Here is an 18,544-nt window from a genome sequence, read left to right on the forward strand (position 1 = left end):
AAAGGGCTCAGGACCTGGTCACTTGCCGAGGGGTTAGGGCACAGGCAGCCCTTTCCCTGCACAGAGCAGGAGTTTAAGTTCCTTTAAGGGTTAGGTGGGATGGCAACACCATTTTATTCGGCTGGGCCAGCCAGGAAACAAGGGTAGAGTGAGCAGATTGCATGCCCAGCACCCAGGAGGGATGGACCTCCAGAGCCCACCCCTCAGGCTCTATGCTCCGCACTCAGGGCTGGGCCATGGAGGGGGCAGCGTAGGTCTGGAAGCGCTTGTGGGCCCGCTGGTGTGTGAGGAGTCTCAGGGACATGGTGTCCACGGCTGCCTCCAGCCCCGGCTGCTGGGTGATCTCCACCGTGTGGTCGTTGGCCTGTAGGGATGAGGCGTCAGCGGCGTCGGGGACCACTTCCCTCCCAGGCTCCCCAGGCCACTCACCAGCTGCAGGGATGCCAGCATTGAGCGACACACCTCGAAGGCAGGCTGGCCAGCTACTAGCTCCGCAAAGGGACACCACTGGTTGAGCTGGCTGAACCTGGACACTACCTGGTCCCCGTAAGTATGGATGTCAAAGGGCACGTGCTGTTCCTGCAGGGAGAAGGGGCACGATCCTGGGGCAAAACCAAGGCGGGCAGCAGGGGAGTCCCCACTTCTCAGCCAGAACTTGGCCCAGCCCCTCACCTGCTCTTGGAGCAGGGGCTGGATAGTATCCTCCCAGTCCCTGATGCGCTGGCTCAGCTCCGTCTCCTGGACGAACTTCTGAGAGGTGGCGATGAAGAGCTCCTAGGGGGACCAGGGAGCTGCCTCCTTCTGTGCGGGGGCCCCTCACCCAGCAACCCGCCAGCTCTCACTCAGACTTACCACATTCCTTCGGACCAGCTCCTCATAGCTCAGGGATGCTGGCATGGCCTCTGCCTCTGGAAAAGAGGCAACTATGAGCTGCTGTGGCCATGGGCCACACCCTTCCTCCCTCTCATGGTCCCCCGGCCAGCAGGCCCCTCTCAGACCTACCCAGGTCAGCAGCTTCCCCAGGCTTTGCCTCCTGAGGCTCTGCATACTCCTCAGGCTCAAGAAAGTCATCTGCTGGTAGACAGAGAAGCCCCAGCAGGAGGCAGGTTTGCTGGCAGTGGATGCTGAACCCCCCCCCACCCTGGCCCATCCCAGCAGGCTCCCACCTGCTGTCCCCAGATCCTCCAGGGACTCCTCCAGCTGGTCCTCCACAGGCCACAGCCCTTCCTCAGGCCTCGGCAGCCACCGCTCAGTCATCTGTGCAGAGAGCACCTATGAGGGGCACGGCTGTCCCCACCAGGGGCTACGTGGGGTCCTGACAGAGGCCAGCACTGACCTCCCTCCTCTGCAGCTTCCGGAGAGTCTCCAACTGCTCCTTCACATGCTTCCAGTACAGGACCTCCATGTCTGCACACAAAGACCTCGTGAGAGGGGCTCCCATGTCATGCCCAGGCACTCCCAGTCCACCTAGAGCCTTGGGCAGCCCCCAGGCCAAGGGGAGGCAGGCAAAATACCGCATAGAACCACTGTTCCTCAGAAGGGCGCACTCACAACTCTGACCTCACCTGCAAAGGATGGGCCCTTTCGCCGGGGCCTCCTGCTGTCGGCGTGGTCAGCATCTTCAAGAGAATTTGGTCAGCGGGAACCAAGCCAAGTCCCTGCAGGCTATACCTGGACCCTCCTGCCCTGGCCCAGCCCCGCCCCCACCCCCACTCACAAGCAGCCAGGTACCACTGGTGGAAGTCCTGCAGCTTGGGGGCGCCCTTCCTCTTGCGCTTCTGTCCTGGAACCTCCTCCACGCAGGCGGGCACGGAGAAAGGCCTACCTGGGGGCACGAGCACAGCTTGGGGCCCTGGGGCAGGCTACAGCACCCACACGCTCCAGGAGCAACTGCACCAGGGACCACACTCCCCACCAGGCTCCTAACGGGTACAGAGCCCACCCTCACCAACCACGGGTGCTCCAGAGAGCCCATCCACAGATGCCCAAGGGAGGTGTCCCTGTACCCGATTACCTTTCTTGAAAGGCTTAGAGTCCAGGGAGTCAAAGGGGTCCAGGCTCTGCCAGGGGTCTGGAGTCTCCTGAGCACAGGGCACAAGCAGACACTGCGGGGGGCGGGGGACACTGGGGATGCCCACCCCCTCTCAAAAGCCCAGACACTGAGTGCAGTGACAGCCAGAGAAGGGCTAGCCACATTCAATCCAGAACCCAAGGGTGACACACCAGGGAGGGAGGTGCCCCAGAGCAGCAGAAGAGGGGACTTCAATTTCTGGAGGAAGGAAGATTCCTCACAAGAGAGCCAACAGCGGTGAGGGCAGGGGAGCCTCAGCACCACCTCCCTGGCGGGGGGGTCTGAGCCCCACTTCCCCTCACCTTCATCAGGGACACTGGCTGCCGTCGCTCCCGCAGCACACACCGACCAGGCTGGGCAGCACTCTGCAAAGAAACAGCCCACGGATCAGTCTCTCCCCCTCCTCCATCCAAGGCTCAGGCAACCCAGCAGCTGTGCTCTGGGGCCAGACGTCAAGAACCCTGTAGGGAGGGACCATCTGAGGGCAAACAAAACTCTAGGAAAAATTTTAGAACATATAAACTAGTAAACTAGTGGTCATGGGTACTTTTATTTTTCTTTAAGAAAAAAATAAGATAGGGCGCCCGGGTGGCTCAGTGGGTTAAGCCTCTGCCTTCGGCTTGGGTCATGATCTCAGGGTCCTGGGATCGAGCCCCGCATCGGGCTCTCTGCTCAGTGGGGAGCCTGCTTCCCCCCTCTCTCTCTGCCCGATGCTCTGCCTACTTGTGATCTCTGTCAAATAAATAAATAAAATCTAAAAAAAAAAAAAAAAGAAAACGAAAAAAGAAGATAAACATGGTACATCCACCAATCAAAATGAACAAATAACATTTTCTTCTCTGTGCATTGGAGTTTCTCAGCTCTAGGCTGAAACACAAAGCTGACCCTGGGTGGTGGAAGGAAGCCGCCAAAGCCTTGGAGCCCGTTTCTTCCTGCAAGCCTGACCTCGAGGAGTCAGCTTTGGAAACAAGCTGCCGTCCTCGGTGGGAGCTACGGACACCACGGGGCTTGGACCCTGAAGCCCCGCTCCTTCCCGAGGAGCTGCAGCTGTTCTGCTCAGGAAGAGGGACAACGCGATCAGTGCTGTCCTAAAGGGCTGGGTGCAAAGCCAGGTCGAAGGCTGTCTGGACGGTGCACCCACCGCCCCAGTGTGCAAGGACCAGACAGAAGGAACAGAGTGCTACGGGCCTGCGGGCAAAGCCCACAGCGCTGCCTATCCCGTCTAAGTGTGGGCAAGCTTGCCCGGCTAATGGCTCGAGCTTTGCAGGCCTCAGTAGGGTCCTACCTGCTGCGGACTCCTGGGTTCCTGGGGCTCCTGAGGGGCCTCGGGGGCTGTGGCCTCGGGGAGCTCTGCTGCCTCCTCTGCGCCCTCATCGTCACCACCACCTCCAGGCATTGGGCCTTCTGGAGAGGCACCTGAGCAGGGGAGGAAGACACCAGACAGGAGGTGGGAGGCCGCCCCCGGCCGACACCCAGGAGAACCTGCGAGGCCCTCCCCTCACTGAGCCTCATTCATCAGACCCAGAGAGAGTAGCCGGACACTTCCCACTCTTCTCGTCATGCCCCTCTGTTCCGTTTGGCTCCTTTTCCTTTTAGCAACTTTCCTCCTGAAATGCTGCCATCTGTGCTTGCCCAGAGAGGAGGGGTAGATCCAAACCTCACAGGCTCAAGAATGGTCAGAGGGCAGTCATGAGACCAAGACCACACAGTGGGCCAAGGTGGGGAGGGAGGCCGAGGCCTGGGCACAAAGAAGCCAGGCTTCCTTGCTCCCCACACCTCACCCCGGGGTAGCTGAGCAGAGCCCCGAGCAGAGCCCCATGCCCCCCGCCTCCACCCCCACTGCAAGTCCACACATCCTCTCTCCTCACTGGACTCCCGGGAGACGCCGAGCACAGGGACAGGACCACACGCAGCGACTTCCATGGGCTGTTCTTCAGCCCTCTCAGCCTCTGGGAAAGATGGAAGATGGGACAGGGTCAGCCCTCGCCCTCCCCCAGGAGGTCCCTCCCAAGGGCTGGGCAGGGAGAGCAGAGACCTGGCACAGGACTCGGGCACCCCGGGGCTGAGCCAGCTACGGCCAAAGCCAGGACAAAGGGGAACTGCACCAACAGAACCATCTTCAGTGCAGGTGCCTGGGGAGGGAGGTGGGACCAGAGCTGGCAGGCACAGGGGACCCTTCCTTCCCGCGCTCCCACATCCAAGCCCTCACCCTTCTGGCTCCTCAGCAGCGGTGTCTCCACTGGGGAGATGCCGACTGGCTCCAACATGAAGGCTCCCCTGGGGTGGGGGGTGCATGTGTTCATCCTAAAATCCTTCCGGCTGGCTAGGACCTCCCCCTGACAGCTGTGCAGGCAGAAACACAGGCACTGCAGAGACCCTTTCCACGGGCCTCTCCCCTTATCTGACTCCCCTCCGCCAGGCTCAGGCCCATACCTGTATAGGGGGCTGACGTTCTTCTCCATCTCATGAGGGGCCACGAGGGCCATGGGCAGGAGAGGGACAATGAGGACCTCCTGCATGGAGGCCAAGAGTGGGTGAGCCACAGGTCCCGGGGGCTCCAGGTGGGGAACCCACGTAGGAGGACGCCTTCCCACAGCCCCTGCAGCTCAGGGCAGCCCCTACAGAAGGAGGGGCACTCACACGGAGGGGCAGGTCAGTCCTCAGATCCACATTAGCACGCGAGTCAGGGAGATCATCCAGCGACAGGAACTGCGGGGAGACAGAGCTCAGGAGCAGCGCTGGGCAAGTGTGCAGGGGGCAGTGGCCAGGCACCCAAGAACTCTTACCTGGTCCTCCACCTCCTGGGGAGCCATGGAGCTGGTGTCCCCACTGGCCCCATTTTCCCGCACTGAGGAGAGCTGCTTGGCCCGCCTGAGAGAGAACCAATGCACGGACGTCTGGGAGGCTGCACAGACCTCCCCTGAGCTATATGCGGGGCAGACACACAGGCCTCCACCTCTGGGCTCAGACCAGTACTCACTTCTTGCCAGAGATGAAGTCGAGAGCCTGGTAGACCAGCGAGTAGAGGTACTCCACCTGGGGACCAGAAGCAGCCAGTGAGGAGTGGAAAGAAAAGCCCAGCCCAGATGTTCCAGGGCCCTCCCCAGAGGCCTTGCTGTGTACACACACAGACAAGCCTGTACAAAGAAAAGCCAAAGCTTCCAGCACAAGTCCTGCCAATGTGGCTGCCAGAAAGACTTCCCCAGTCCAACCAGTGTGTCTCATCAGTTGTGGTCCTCTCCTCTTCCTCTGTCACCACACTCCAAGCAGCCCTGCTTGCCTTCACGCCCCACACACTGGCCTGCGTGCAGCCCACTAGCCCATCTCCATGCTGACCCCGCCCAGCACCCAGAGCTGGCTCCTGTCCCTCCCACAGGCGTGGGCCACCGGTGCCCCACCTCCGGGAGCCCCAGCCACAACCTGTGGGACCCCACCACGATGGGGTGGCTCGGCATTTCTGAGATGCCGGCCAGCAGGGTGTGCACATGGGCCACCTCTGGGCCATTCCTTCTGCAGTAACAACGCCCAAGAGCACACACCACTCTCTCTTCTTGGTCCTGCCTTTTTTTTTTTTTTTTTCCCTGTTTTCCCACCAATAGATGTTCACTGCACATCATTTATGTATGGGGCCTGGCACCAGGCACTGGAGACAGTGCTGAGCACAACGGATGGCAGCCCCCCAACACATGGGCCCCGTTTATTAGGATTAATAAACGTGAAATTTTTTTAAGTGTTTGCCACATATATCTGTGTTCATGCTTCATCCCATCTGGCCTGTCTGAAGCAGGTATCAGAGCTGTTCCATTTCAAAGGACAACAAACTGGGAGAGAGAAAGTCGCCGGGATCAGGGTTAGGTCCAGGATGTGTGTCTCGGGCTGTGTGACCTAATCTGCACCCACTAGCTACATGTGGCTGTACCAATTTAAACTTAAGTCAATGAAGTTAATGAAACTCAAAATTCCTCCATCACACTGACCACATTTCAAGGGCTTGGTGCCACATGTCACTAGTACTCACCATCTCTGACGGCCCAGATCACAGAACGGCTCCATCGTTTCCGAAAGTCCTACTGGACGCTACTGACCCCCACACCTTCCAGACTTCACTGTTAACACGTCCCTGCACTTGCTCACCACACACCCACGCATCTGTCACCTCACATCTTGTGCAAAGCTGGCTGCAGACACTCCTTCTTAGGACAAATGCAGGACGTAGGAATCTAATTTAATGGGATTATCTAGGACCAAAACCAACGAGATATTAAACTGTTTCAAGAACTTCTGCTGCCCAGAGGTAAATCCACCGGGTCCTATGCAAGTTAAGCCCAAATGCAGATCGCTTGCCCTTCCCTAGTTGGGACCCCATTATACACGTCCAAACGCTTACCTCCTGTGCACCTTTTCTCTTTCTCCCACCCACTAAACTGCCAATTCTGGATCAGGGCTGTCTCCCACTTTTCCTTGCTCCTCCACCAGGGTCAGCTAAGCGCAGCTGGACAGACGCATGCGAACGGCAGGAGAGGCCGAACCCCACCGGACGGCCGGCCTCTGTCAGTCAGTCTTGTCTGCGTTCCCCTCAGGACTATTCTGCTTTCACCAAATTTCACTCTCCAAATTTCCTACCCAGGAGCTGATTCTCAGTAACTGACTTTTATTCTGTTATGAAAATTGGGGCCTGAGGCAGGAACTCTCCAAATGCCTGTGTCCAACTTCTCTACATCAATACTGACTTCTCCCTCCAGACTCCTGAGATGGAGCCTAACAACGCACGGCCCTGACCCACTCCTGAATGATTTCTACCAGGATCGTATGTCATCTGCCACCCCACCCGCCCTCTCACCCTTTGCTCTGTGGTGTTCGATCCTGGCTGTCACTAAGGACATTTTAAGAAATCCTGATAGCTACCCGTTGCCCGGTGCTGTGTCACCAGGCCAGGCAGCTGTGTCATCAGCTGGGTACGAGGTGCATTACGGCTGGGTGGAGGACCGCTGCTTTGCTGACTGCCCCTCCTTGTCCCCCTCCCTGTCACCTCTCCTACAAGGGGTCATGTGGTGCCTTCTCACCTCTCCCCACCCCCCAGTCTCACCCTCCCCTCACTAAAACCCCCGGTGACCTTCCAATCACAGACCCACTACACACATGAAAACCTTTCCTGTGTGGGTCAATTCACTACAGTCAACAATGTTGGGGTTTTTTTCTTCCCCTTTAAAATTCTCTACATCTCTGACTCTCAGACATTTTTTAAATTTGCCTTGCTCTGACTTCCTTCTGGTGGACACGTCCTAAATACTGGTTTTTCTCAAGGTGTTCCCTTCATTCTGCTTTCCCTCTTATTCTACGACGCGGTTTCTGGGCTTTGGGACTGACATTCTAGACCGGCTGACTCTTTGTTGCATGGGGCTCTTGTGTATACCGCCAGAGGGTCAGCATTAGCAGCAGGCCCTGCAAGTATAAATCCAAGCTTGTTCCTCAATTACAACCGTTCTGAGGATAAGCCTAAGCTGTGTTATAAGGCCGTGAGGAACAGGGGAGACAGCAGGCGCTGGCGAGGCAGGGAACAGACAGGGATGAGCCTGCCACCTGCCCCAGCAGGAGAGTGAACCTCAGCCCCATGAGACCGGCAGCCAGGCGGTGCCCACCTTCTTACTGTAGACACAGGCAGACCCCTGGATCAACAGCGCTGCCTCAATGAAGTTCATTGTGGTTTTCCCTTCGTCAAAAGAGATGCAGATTTGGTCCAGCTGCAAGACACAATACCAGGCATTGGGAAGCCAAAATCTGTGTATACTGCTCCCCAGAGCCCACCCAGCACCCAGCCTGCAGGGCCTGGTCACCACAGGCGCCCCTCAGAGCACTAGCTCTGCTTAGGGCTCTCTGGTTGTCTTTTTTTTTTTTTAATTTTTGGAGGGAAGGGGCAGCATTTTGGAAAAGGAGGCCCCTGGAGTCTATCAGCCACAGCTAGAGCTGCACAGCGGTTCCCTTCTGGAGGCCTGGCGGCACACCACTCTAAACCCATGCAAGTCAAGGCTGACTCGGACAGAATCAGGCAGGAAGACCCCTCACCCAGAGGGGAGGACAGACACAAATCACTGGGGTCTAAATCCTCTGAGCAGAAATTAAGGAAACAATTCCAAGTGAATCCTCTTCCTTCTTCTGCAACCCGACCCCCCAACAAGACTCCCCTGAGCCCCAGCTCCTACCACCCCTTAAATGTCCATGGTCCACAGACCATATGCCAACAATTCCCAAACCCATCTACAGCAGTGCGTTCTCCTTTGCCACAGGACCATGCTTAGAGCCACCCCAAGACAGCTAAATGTCTGCAAGCTTTTTATCTCCATACGCAACCTAGGGGCTCTCCACAACAGGGCCCCTTTCCTGCACGCCTCGCAGCAAACAGCACTCTGAAGCCCCAATACGTTTTTCCAGGCTCTTCGCCTTTGCTTTCCATCTGCCTGGAGTACCGCTCCCAGCTGTGCCAGTGCGAATACTCCCGCAGCGTAGCTCTCATGCCTGGGGCTTCTCTCTGCCCTGTTAGGGCCAATTCCAGCCTCCATCTCAGGGCCAGAAGCTAGTGTCCAATAAAGATCTGATGAACTGAGAAGTGCTGCCGTTGGAGCTGAGCCTGGAAGACACTCCCCCGGCAGATGAAGGCAGTGGCCTTCTAGGAAGAGCAACTGCTCCCACAAAGGCAGTCAGCAGACCTGGGATCCAACCAGTAAGGAAAATGAGTATTAGGCACCCATGTCCAAAACACAGGGTGTGTTGGAGAGCAAGGTCAGACATTAGGCACTATGGGGGCCCAAAGAAGGGGGAGTCTGGGAGGACACTACCATGAGGCCACTTCTACTAATTCTTGAAGGACAGAGCAAGTTTTTCAGGTCACTGGAGGAACACGCCAGTCTGAGAGAGTGCAGAGCATTCTGGAAAAGTGAATGGATTTCCCTGAAAGGACAGGATATGAAGGGGAGGGCCGCTGAGTCACCCAGGCCCTGAACTGCAGAAGTGGCCCTTTTCTTCTCAGGCTAGGCTCACCCACTTGTAGGACCTCACACTCCACCCGCATTTGAACAACTCCTAAATGCATGCTCCAGGTTGGACCTCTCGTCTAAGCCTAAACCTGTATGTCCAACTACCTTCTTCAAACACCATGGATGTTTGGATGTCTTAACCAAAATTCATACTGGACAGGGCCGCACCGAACCCTAGATATCCCCGCAACCACCATCCACGGATCTGCAAATCTTAGCTCCTCCCCGTCTTCTCTCACTTCCCCCGTTCAGCCCATGGCACGTTCCCTGACACCTCCATGCTCCAGCCTAACCTGTCTGCTCCTCTCCACGCTGACCACCAGTCAGCCCCCTCTGGCCTGGACCCTGACACTGACTGGATTCTTTTCGCCCTTCACTCCCCTCCACCCTCCTCTTCGCAAGCAGACGCATGTCTGAAGACACAAGGCAGATTACATCACTCCACTCAGAACCCTAATGGCTTTCTGCCCCTCTTAGGGAAAAAACCCAAATTCTACAGAGAGCCTCGCACGCTAACCAGCTTCCTCTCCAGTTGCCCCCCCTCCCCTACTCACTACAGAGAAGTCACAATGTCCTTCTCCATGGTCGCCCTTGGAGCCAAGCACTCTCCCACCTCAGAACCTTGGGACATTCTTCAGCTCTCTATGACTAGCCAACTCCTTTCACCCAAACTCCTTTTGGAGCCCTCAACGTTCCTTTTGAATCTCTCGTCAGTCTGTTTTTACACAAAGACACAGTGAGGAGGGGGCCTCCACTCTGCCACCCACTAGCTAGGACTTCGAGCCCCTGTTAACCTCTCTGTAGAATACCTGTTCCAACTCTGCGTGCTTACTTCCTTAGGATCCATCCTCCCAGAAGGGGAAGCAGGGACTACTGTTTCCTTGCCACTATTTTCTCAGAGTTTAACATGATTCTTGACTACGACAAATGCTCAACAACAATCAACAAATAAACATATGGAAAAGAGCAACATAATACGATTTGTTAAAATTTTTTTAGAAAAGAACTTTCTGGTAGCTGCATGGAAAATGAAAAGGGTAAAGACAAAAGTAGAAGCAGGGAAATCAGGACTTCAGAGGGCGGAGAAGGTCTGGAAGAGCAAACATAAGAAGCACGAAGCGGGGCGTGGCTGGCTGGCTCAGTCAGTAGAGCATGCAACTCTCCATCTCAGGGTTGTAACTTCAAGCCCCACTCTGGGTATAGAGATTACTTAAAAATGATTAAAAAACAAAATCTTTTGGTGGCCAGGGTGGCTCAGTGTCACACTGAGTGTTGAGAGTCTGATTCTTGGCTTCAGCTCAGGTCATGAACTCAGGGTTGTAAGACTGAACCACTCATCGGGCTCCACACTGAGTATGGAGTCTGCTTGAGATTCTCTCTCTCCCCCTCTGCCCCTCCTCCCTACGTGTTCTCTCTCTGAAAAAAAAAATTTTAAACTTAAATATTAAAAAGTAAAAAATTTTATAAATCTTTAGAAGGAAGGAAGGAGCTGACCCAGCTGGGAAGCAGTTTACCAGGCAACACCAAGCGGCCTGCTCACTGTGGACACCTGAACCCGGAACAGCCCCAGCCAGCACAATTCTCCGAATTTTTTTTAGCAGCCTATGTGTCCAAGCAGAGGAGGCAGATCAACAGATCAAGGATTCATTCAACAAACACTTACTCTGTGTATACCATGTGCCAGGCATTCTATTATGCAAAGGGAAGAGAATGCACACACGGTTCCTGCCCTAGCAGAACTGACGTTCTAGAGTGGAAAGACCACAAACAAGTGAACAAGTTAAGGAATAACTGAGACACAGGACGATGTCCTGATGTACTGACGTAAAGAATACTGAGACGTAAAGGATGAAGGGATTAGTTGCAAAAAGAACTAAAGAAAGAATATTCCAGGGGCACCTGGGTGGCTCAGTGGTTAAACGTCTACCTTCGGCTCAGGTCATGATCCCAGGGTTTTGGGATCGAGCCCCGCATTGGGCTCCCTGCTCAATGGGAAGCCTGCTTCTCCCTCTCCTGCTCCCCCTGCCTGTGTTCCCTCTCTCTGTCAAATAAATAAATAGAATCTTAAAAGGAAAAAAAAAAAAAAGTACATCTAAAAAAAAGAAGAAGAAGAAAGAGTATTCCCCAATGCGGGCAGAAATTATAAAGACCCTGGGTCAAGAACGAGCTCCAGGGCGCCTTAGAGCATGCGACTCTTGATCTCAGGGTTGTGAATTCAAGCCCCAGGTTGGGTATAGAGATTCCTTAAAAATAATAATAATAACAACAACAACAATAACAATAATATTAAGTAAATTTCCTTATTAAAAAAAAAAAAAAAAAAAGAATGAGTTCCAGAGTTGTAGGTTGATTGGCTCGAAAGAACAGGTGGAGAGAAGCCCAAGATGAGGCTAAAACAGTCAGCAAGGCCAGACTCAAAAAAGGTGGTTTGTACTCTCTGCTGAGTGCAGCAGAAAGCCCCCGAGGGGTGACAGGACACCACAGCAGCTGAGAGTCATACTTCCTACTGGACAGAACATCAACTGGATGGGCCAAAACAGCTGTAAGGAGCCTGGAAAGGAAGGTTTTACATGAATCTGAGGTAAAGAACAGATGAATTCAAGTGAAATTCTGGGGGTTTAACAGGCAGAATCCATGGGTGAACGGGTGTGAAGCACAGGATTTCCGCAGAGCAGCTCTTAGCGCTCACCTTCCGTTGGTCAGCAGTGCTATTTACCCAGACTAGAAGACTGGGAATTACGCAGGATATCCACTTTATTTTTTTTTCCCTAACATTTTATTTATTTGAGAAAGGGCATGAGTGGGGGGGGGGGGGGATGCAGAGGGAGAGGGAGCAGACTCCCCACTGAGCAGGGAGCCTGATGCAGGGCTCATCCCAGGACCCTGAAATCCTGACCTGAGCCAAAGGCAGAAGCTTAATGGATTGAGCCAAGCAGGCGCCCCAAGAGCTCTAAGTTAACGTATTAAATCTGAGATGCTTGCATGGAACATCGAAGTAGAATGTGAGGAGTAATTGGACAGAAAATAAATTCAAAGAAAAGATCTGGGATGGAAATATGAGCTGAGAGTTATCCTCACACACTAAAACTTAAAATCATGGAAGTAAGTGAGATGATTGTTTAGGGGAGATATGTAAGAAGCTGCTGGCCCAGGGCTTGCCCAGAGGAGCTCAACATACAGAGAGTGGACAGCGGGGAAAAAAGTAAGCAAATGACTTGGGGAAAAAATCAGAGCAGGTAAACCCATTCCAAAAAGAGAGGGTGGAGCCCGACAAAAGCTGCTCGCCGAGCAAGGTCACTTTCTAGCGCCCCTAGGATTTGGCAGGATGGACGTCACCGCTAAGGATGAGCGCGGTCCAAACGGGCTGCGGAGGGAAAGCGATGTGCTCAAATGGAGCCGCAGCTCGTTCCGAGGCCTGCACACGGCTGCGCGGTACGAAGACAGACCACGTGCTGACGGTAGCTTGAAGCCGGCTGGAAAACCCACGGTGGAAAACCCCTCTTCACCCGCGATCCAGCTCTCTCAAACACGCGAACACGCGCGAAGTTCTGCTCCACCCAGAGAAGAGGACTGGTCGCCACCCACTAACCCGATTTCTCGGCTCGCGCACAGGCAGCGACCTGGGACTACAACTCCGGACTAATTTCCAGACGCCCGGGCGGAGCTGCGAAAAAGGAAAGCCACCAGCCCGAGCGCGAGCGCGGCCAGAGCGCGGGCACAACAGACGTGGAGGCGGGGCGCGGCCGGCCCGGAGCCCCCGGCCCGCCGCCCCCCCTCGCGGCCCCGCCCGCCCGCCCCGCGCCACTCCCCCGGGGCCGCGCTCACCTCCTCCAGATACTCGCCCAGCTGGGCCGCCACGTCCACCTCCCAGTTCTTAGTGAGGTCGCGGATGGGCTGCAGCAGATGGGCGAAGCGCGCCTCCACGTCCTCCATGTCCGGGAGGGGCCGGGGCGGCCCGGCGACCGCAGGAGCGTCTTCCAGGGGAGCCAGCGTCCTCAGCCCGCCACTAGCTCTGGCGCCATTTTGCTGTTCCCGCCCAGGGAAAAAACGTCGCACGCGCCGCCGCGCGCACATCTATGACGCACGCGGCCCCAGCCGGGGAGGACGCCCCAGGCGCCGCGCGCCGCGCTGGAAGCGGGGCCGGGCGGGGGCGGGGCTTGTGGGCGCCGCCCGCCGCTGGCCGCGTAGCGGACATGGCGGGCTCCCGGCTCCCGAGGCAGCTCTTCCTTCAGGGCGTGGCCGTCGTCTTCGCGTTTGCCTTCGCGTCCCTCTACTTGCAGATCCCGGGTGAGGGCGCGCCGCGGGGAAGGCCCCTAGCCCGCCCCCTGTGTGCGCTCCCGTCCCCGCCGACACGACGCCGAGAGGGCGGGTGCGGATGGAGTAAGGACCAGGCCTCGGAGCCCACGGGGGCGGCGTCCGTTCGCGTCCTGCGGGCTGCGGGAGCTTGGCGAGGAACGGGGGTGGCTCAGACCGGGGGCCGGGGCAGAATCCTGAGCGGGGCGGGGGGAGAAAATACAGGGAGCGGGACGAGGGGGGACCTCGGCCCCGCCGGGTGGGAGGACCTGGCCTGCGGAGTCTGGTTCGGAAGGGGCTGGGGATCCGCGGGTTCGCACCCGGTTGGCCAGAGTCTGCAGGTCCCGCAGTCTAGACCTCAGGAGGGGGTCTGCAGGCCCTACCTGGAGGGCGCGGGAGTCTGGCCTTGGAGGGCAGTGTCCCGGACCCTGACGTGGCCTCCCACAGGCCTGTATGGTGCCGAGGGCATCCTGCCTGCGCGGAGGACGCTGAGACCACAGGGCAAGGGGCGCTGGCAGCAGCTGTGGGAGACGCCGACGCTGCTGTGGGAGGCTCCGCAGCTGGGGCTGGACACCTCGCAGGGTCTGGAGCTACTGACCCTGCTGGGCACCCTGCTGGCCCTGGGCGCCCTGCTGCTGCGCCGGCTGCGAAACGTCTTCGTCTACCTGCTGCTCTGGGCGGCCTACCTGTCGGCCTGCCAGGCAAGTGGGGGCTGCCTGCCACCCCCATCCACCGCTGGGACCCTGGTCACCAATTCAGTCCAGTCCTGTCCACCCCTGCCTCTGCCTTGCCTGCCTCCACAGACACACGCCCCCTGCTCCCTGACAACCCTTCTCCCTACAGGTGGGCCAGGTGTTTCTTTACTTCCAGTGGTGAGTGACTTCTGGGTGAGGTGCTGCAGGAGGTGGGGGCAGCGGGGCGGAATGTGTTTGCCTCTCCAGGGTGGACCCTCCAAGGGGAACGGCCTTGATGGGGAGGGGCCCTTTGTGCTCTTCCTTCTCCCCACAGGGATTCCCTGCTGCTGGAGACTGGCTTCCTGGCGGTGCTGGTGGCCCCCCTGAGGCAGCCCTCCCACGATAAGCAGGCCCCCCAGGGTGGGCTGGCAGGGACCTCGCCCCACGAAGGCCTCCCCTTCTGGCTCGTGCGCTGGCTGCTGTTTCGCCTCATGTTTGCCTCGGGTGTGGTCAAGCTGACCAGCCGTTGCCCCGCGTGGTGGGGGCTTACTGGTGAGGGTCCCATCCTAAATGTGGGGTAGCTTTGGGGGTGCTGCCTCACCCTGACCACCCACTTACACCTGCAGCCCTCACCTACCACTACGAAACACAGTGCCTGCCCACCCCTGCCTCTTGGTTCGCCCACCACCTGCCCGTCTGGCTGCACAGACTCTCCGTGGTGGCCACATTCCTCATCGAGATCGCAGTGCCCCCTCTCTTCTTCGCCCCTGTGCGCCGCCTGCGCTTGGCCGCTTTCTACTCCCAGGTTGGTGGGAGTCTCAGCCATCAGGAAGCTAGGACATGGCATTTCTCAGCACTGCCAGTGGGTCATCGTCCCATTGGAGCTGGGGGGCTGCTTCAGGTGGCCCAGAAGACCTCATGGGCAGAAGCACGAGTTAGCAGAGGCAGGCAGGCAGAGTCAGCTACACGAGGCGTGCTGAGCTTGGGTTTTCTCCAGGTGATGGGAAGCCGTGGAAGGTATGAGCAGGGGGCAGAGGCCAGTTGGAGTGGGAGCGTAACAGGCCGGGGGTGATGAGCAGGGGAGGGGCGCCTGCTGGAGAAACCCAGGCATGGGTTGCAGAGGGCCTTGAAAGAGGGCTCGGAAGGGCCGGGGAGGGGTAGGCCCTGGAGCTCTCAGTGCAGACCTTTTCCCAGGTTTTGTTGCAAGTCCTGATTATCATCACTGGCAACTACAACTTCTTCAATCTGCTCACCCTGGTGCTCACCACCGCTCTTCTGGATGACGGGCATCTGACCGCCGAGTCTGGCGATAGCCACTGCCGAAAGAGACCCACTTGTGAGTGCCAGCTTGTCCCAGATAGCCAGGCGTTGTCAGCCCGACGGCCCACCAGCAACTTTCCTTCCCTCCAACACCCCCACGTGAGCCCTGCTCTGGTTCCGCCCCAGCCGACCCGTGACTCTCTTGCTCGGCAGCCTGGCCCAGGGTGCTGTTGGCTGTGCTGTCTCTGCTGTTGGAATTTACCGTCTATGGGCTGCTGGCTCATGGCACCATACACTACTTTGGCCTGGAAGTTGACTGGGAGCAGCATGCTGTCCACTCCAGAACCAGTGAGTGCCGGCTGGGGGGCCAGAGGACAGAGGCTGGACTGTTCCTCCTCACGCCCCGTTTTTTTGGCAGCCTTTACTTTCCACCAGTTTTCCCAGTGGCTGAAGACGGTGACCCTGCCCACCATGTGGCTGGGGGCAGCCTCCCTCGCCTGGGAAGTGCTGACGGCCCTCTGGAGGTACGTGGTCCGGTGGGGTGGGGTAGAGCTGCGCCGGGCAGGCCTGACGGCACTTGGGTCCCCTGCCCCCAGGTGGACCCAGGTGCGAGGGTGGCTGAGGAGGTCCTGCACTGCGGCCCAGCTGCTCGTCTTTGGTGCTGCCACGGTGGCCTTGTTCGTGATCAGCCTGGTGGGTAGCCCTTGGGGGGGGGGGGCTGCAGGGGCAGCACTGAGCTTCTGCCCCTGCTGCAGGTTCCGTACTCCTACATCGAGCCCTCGAGCCATGGGCACCTGTGGAGCGGGGCGCACCGGCTGTTCGGGGCCGTGGAGCACCTGCAGCTGGCAAACTCCTACGGCCTCTTCCGCCGGATGACGGGTCTGGGCGGGCGGCCCGAGGTGGTGCTGGAGGGCAGCTATGACGGGCACCGCTGGACGGTACGCGTCCCCATGGGCGGGGGCGGGGGAGGGGGCCTCCGGGCCAGCGGCTAGTGCTCACGTGCTGTGCTGGGCAGGAGATCGAGTTCATGTACAAGCCCGGGAATGTGAGTCGGCCGCCCCCCGTCGTGGTGCCCCACCAGCCCCGCCTCGATTGGCAGATGTGGTTCGCAGCCCTGGGCCCACACACTCATAGCCCCTGGTTCACAAGCCTGGTCCTGCGCCTGCTGCAGGGCAGGGACCCTGGTGAGGCCTGGTGGGGAGTTGCACGGTGGGGGGCTCATGGGAAAGTGGGAGGGTCTAGGGGGAGCAGGGTGTGTGGGAAAGGGAGGCTGGGGCTGAGGGGCCACTGGCCGTGCTGAGCCCCGCTCCCTTGCAGTGGTCCGTCTCATCCAGAATGACGTGGCTAAGTACCCCTTCCACAAGCGGCCGCCCACCTACGTGCGGGCCCAGCGCTACAAGTACTGGTTCTCACAACCTGGGGAGCAGAGGTAAGGCCAGACTGCTGCGTGGGGTGCTGGGGTATGGGCTCAGGCACCCCCTGAGCACACTGCCCCGTTGCAGCCAGTGGTGGCGACGCCAGTGGGTGGAAGAATTCTTCCCACCAGTGTCCTTGGGGGACCCGACGCTAGACATGCTGCTCCGACAGTTTGGCCTCCAGGTGGGAAGACACAAGGGAGGGGGAGGGGGGTGTGACCCTCCCCCACAGGCGTGGTCCCCGTGGACGTTCCTCAATCCTGCGCCCACAGGACAAGAGCCCACCCCGAGCCCGCGGCTCCGGCAACACCCTGGCCCAGGCCCTCCGCTGGATACGGAAACAGCTCTCTCCGCTGGAGGCTTCCACCCTGCTCTGGGGGCTCCTCGCCGCGGTGGGGGCCATTAGGGTCATGCAGGCCCTGCTGGGGCCCCATTCCCCCCGCTCCTCCCCTCTAGCCAAGGAGGAGAAGCACAGGCCAGCCGCCAAGAAGGACTCTGGAGCTGCTGGCAGACCGGCCGCCCCAGCCCCTGACAACGGCAGCAGCAGCAGTTCCCAGATTCCCAGGAGGAAAAAGTAGCTGCATTCTGCAGCCCCGTGTCCAGAGAGGGTCAGGGTGCCCACACGTCTCTGGCCTTCTGTGGCAGGACACAATCCAGCCAGTGTGCCTTAGCTGACCGCCGTGACAGACACAGGATAGGATGCTGTCTTCTCAGGCAGGTTTTGGCCGCCCTGCGGCTTGGAGGGCCCACTCACCCCAAGACACATGCCAACCCTAGCCTACCCCCTGGCCTTGACCCACAAGTCAGGCATATGACCCAGCTCAGGGTCTTCCCCAGGACGTTGTAACCAGGGCTGTGGGAAGCCCTTTCCCCTCTTTAAGGAGCCAAGTCTGATGCGCCTGACTCCCGCCCCTGCACAAGAGTGGGTGAGGCAGACCTGCTGAGGAAGCGAGGGAGGAGGAGGGAAGATCCTGAGATCCAGGAACCAATAAAGGAGCCTCTGTGCCCAGCCTCGTGTGTGATGTCTCCTTTCCCCTTCACAGACCTGAGAACCACGGCCCTTCCCTGCCTCTGGCAGGGGAGAGGCACGGGTACGGTCCTGCTGACAGCTGACCTGGCTTCTAGAATGCCTTTGTTCACTCCTTTCCACGTTCCCCCTGTAAAATAGACGCAGGGCCATGGTCAGGCACAGCCTGACCGATCTGTCAGCACCACACACCAAGTCAGTGAGGCGACCAGTGGTGCAATGTGGGGCCTAGAACCCTCCCAGCACCTGAGAACTCGCCAGAACCTGGCTTCTTCCTTCTTTCCTCCCCCTGCTTCCTTGTCTCGAAACAGCTGAAGGGTCAGGCCCTAGACTTCTTGGGCAGGGCGGGCACCCTGTTCAGGCCACTGGCCGAGTGTGCTCTAGGGTGTGGGTTGGGAGGCAGGAAGGAGGAGGGAGAACCTGTCTGACCATCCAGGAAGAGGACCTGTGGCAGCAGGCATTGAGGGCACTGCCTCGGTTTCTGTTGGTCACTCGGGAGGTCCCTGCCCTCTGGGAACTTGTACACCCACCTCCCCTGCCCCGACTGTCCTCAGCACTCACCTCTCATGCTCTGACCCCACAGACCCCCAGTCGACCCCCCATGCACTCGGCTCTGCCCCCCACCTTGACCAACTGAAACAGCTCTGAGCTCAGTCTCTGCACACAGCCACATGCGGCTCACACAGACCTGTGACCAAAGCTTCCGGGCGCCTTCCTGGGGGCTCCTACATGTGCACTCGGCCAGCTGTGAGTTGACTTCTGGTTTAAGAACA

The 18,544-nt window shown here is 58.3% G+C and overlaps 2 protein-coding genes across 5 annotated transcripts; one reads left to right on the forward strand and one right to left on the reverse strand.

Annotated features, from left to right (window-relative positions):
• Positions 1–90: 90 nt before the first annotated feature.
• Positions 91–13,154, reverse strand: NCAPH2 (non-SMC condensin II complex subunit H2). 3 transcript variants are annotated; one of them, XM_032882678.1, is made up of 20 exons: positions 12,928–13,154; positions 7,711–7,812; positions 5,052–5,107; positions 4,858–4,942; positions 4,712–4,780; positions 4,505–4,584; positions 4,281–4,414; positions 3,940–4,020; positions 3,357–3,487; positions 2,374–2,436; positions 2,015–2,081; positions 1,718–1,825; positions 1,566–1,619; positions 1,337–1,407; positions 1,167–1,257; positions 1,003–1,074; positions 853–908; positions 673–774; positions 463–579; positions 91–364 (listed from the first exon to the last, which is right to left on the reverse strand). In XM_032882678.1, exons 1-20 carry the CDS (start codon positions 13,033–13,035, stop codon positions 224–226), a joined length of 1,788 nt encoding a protein of 595 aa, XP_032738569.1. In that variant the 5' UTR covers positions 13,036–13,154; the 3' UTR covers positions 91–223. The 3 variants fall into 3 exon arrangements, with proteins under 3 accessions (XP_032738569.1, XP_032738568.1, XP_032738567.1); XM_032882677.1 differs by having other exon boundaries at positions 430–579; positions 1,003–1,071; positions 12,928–13,153; XM_032882676.1 differs by having other exon boundaries at positions 430–579; positions 12,928–13,153.
• A 126-nt stretch (positions 13,155–13,280) lies between these two features.
• On the forward strand, positions 13,281–17,755 carry LMF2 (lipase maturation factor 2). Of its 2 annotated transcripts, XM_032882682.1 has the most exons (14): positions 13,281–13,389; positions 13,843–14,096; positions 14,239–14,267; positions 14,404–14,621; positions 14,696–14,874; positions 15,264–15,405; positions 15,543–15,677; positions 15,748–15,853; positions 15,926–16,022; positions 16,085–16,267; positions 16,345–16,513; positions 16,647–16,758; positions 16,832–16,928; positions 17,017–17,755. In XM_032882682.1, the coding sequence occupies exons 1-14, from the start codon at positions 13,296–13,298 to the stop codon at positions 17,320–17,322; spliced, it is 2,121 nt and encodes a 706-aa protein (XP_032738573.1). In that variant the 5' UTR covers positions 13,281–13,295; the 3' UTR covers positions 17,323–17,755. The 2 variants fall into 2 exon arrangements, with proteins under 2 accessions (XP_032738573.1, XP_032738572.1); XM_032882681.1 differs by having other exon boundaries at positions 15,748–16,022.
• Positions 17,756–18,544: the final 789 nt, after the last annotated feature.

The sequence above is a fragment of the Lontra canadensis genome, unplaced genomic scaffold (genome assembly GCF_010015895.1).
Source record: "Lontra canadensis isolate GAN:19392208 unplaced genomic scaffold, GSC_riverotter_1.0 scaffold84, whole genome shotgun sequence".
NCBI lineage: Eukaryota > Metazoa > Chordata > Mammalia > Carnivora > Mustelidae > Lontra > Lontra canadensis.

What these genes read in the sequence shown, in the direction of transcription:
- NCAPH2 (XM_032882676.1), bottom strand. Translation starts at nt 13,035, where the DNA reads ATGGAGGACGTGGAGGCGCGCTTCGCCCATCTGCTGCAGCCCATCCGC. An exon ending in GACTTCATCTCTGGCAAGAA is followed by an intron (nt 4,943 to 5,051) that starts GTGAGTACTGGT and finishes GTTCTCTCTCAG; the next exon opens with GCGGGCCAAGCAGCTCTCCT. An exon ending in GGAGGATCTGGGGACAGCAG is followed by an intron (nt 1,075 to 1,166) that starts GTGGGAGCCTGC and finishes TCTGTCTACCAG; the next exon opens with CAGATGACTTTCTTGAGCCT.
- LMF2 (XM_032882681.1), top strand. Translation starts at nt 13,296, where the DNA reads ATGGCGGGCTCCCGGCTCCCGAGGCAGCTCTTCCTTCAGGGCGTGGCC. An exon ending in ATGACGGGCACCGCTGGACG is followed by an intron (nt 16,268 to 16,344) that starts GTACGCGTCCCC and finishes TGTGCTGGGCAG; the next exon opens with GAGATCGAGTTCATGTACAA. An exon ending in GCTGCAGGGCAGGGACCCTG is followed by an intron (nt 16,514 to 16,646) that starts GTGAGGCCTGGT and finishes GCTCCCTTGCAG; the next exon opens with TGGTCCGTCTCATCCAGAAT.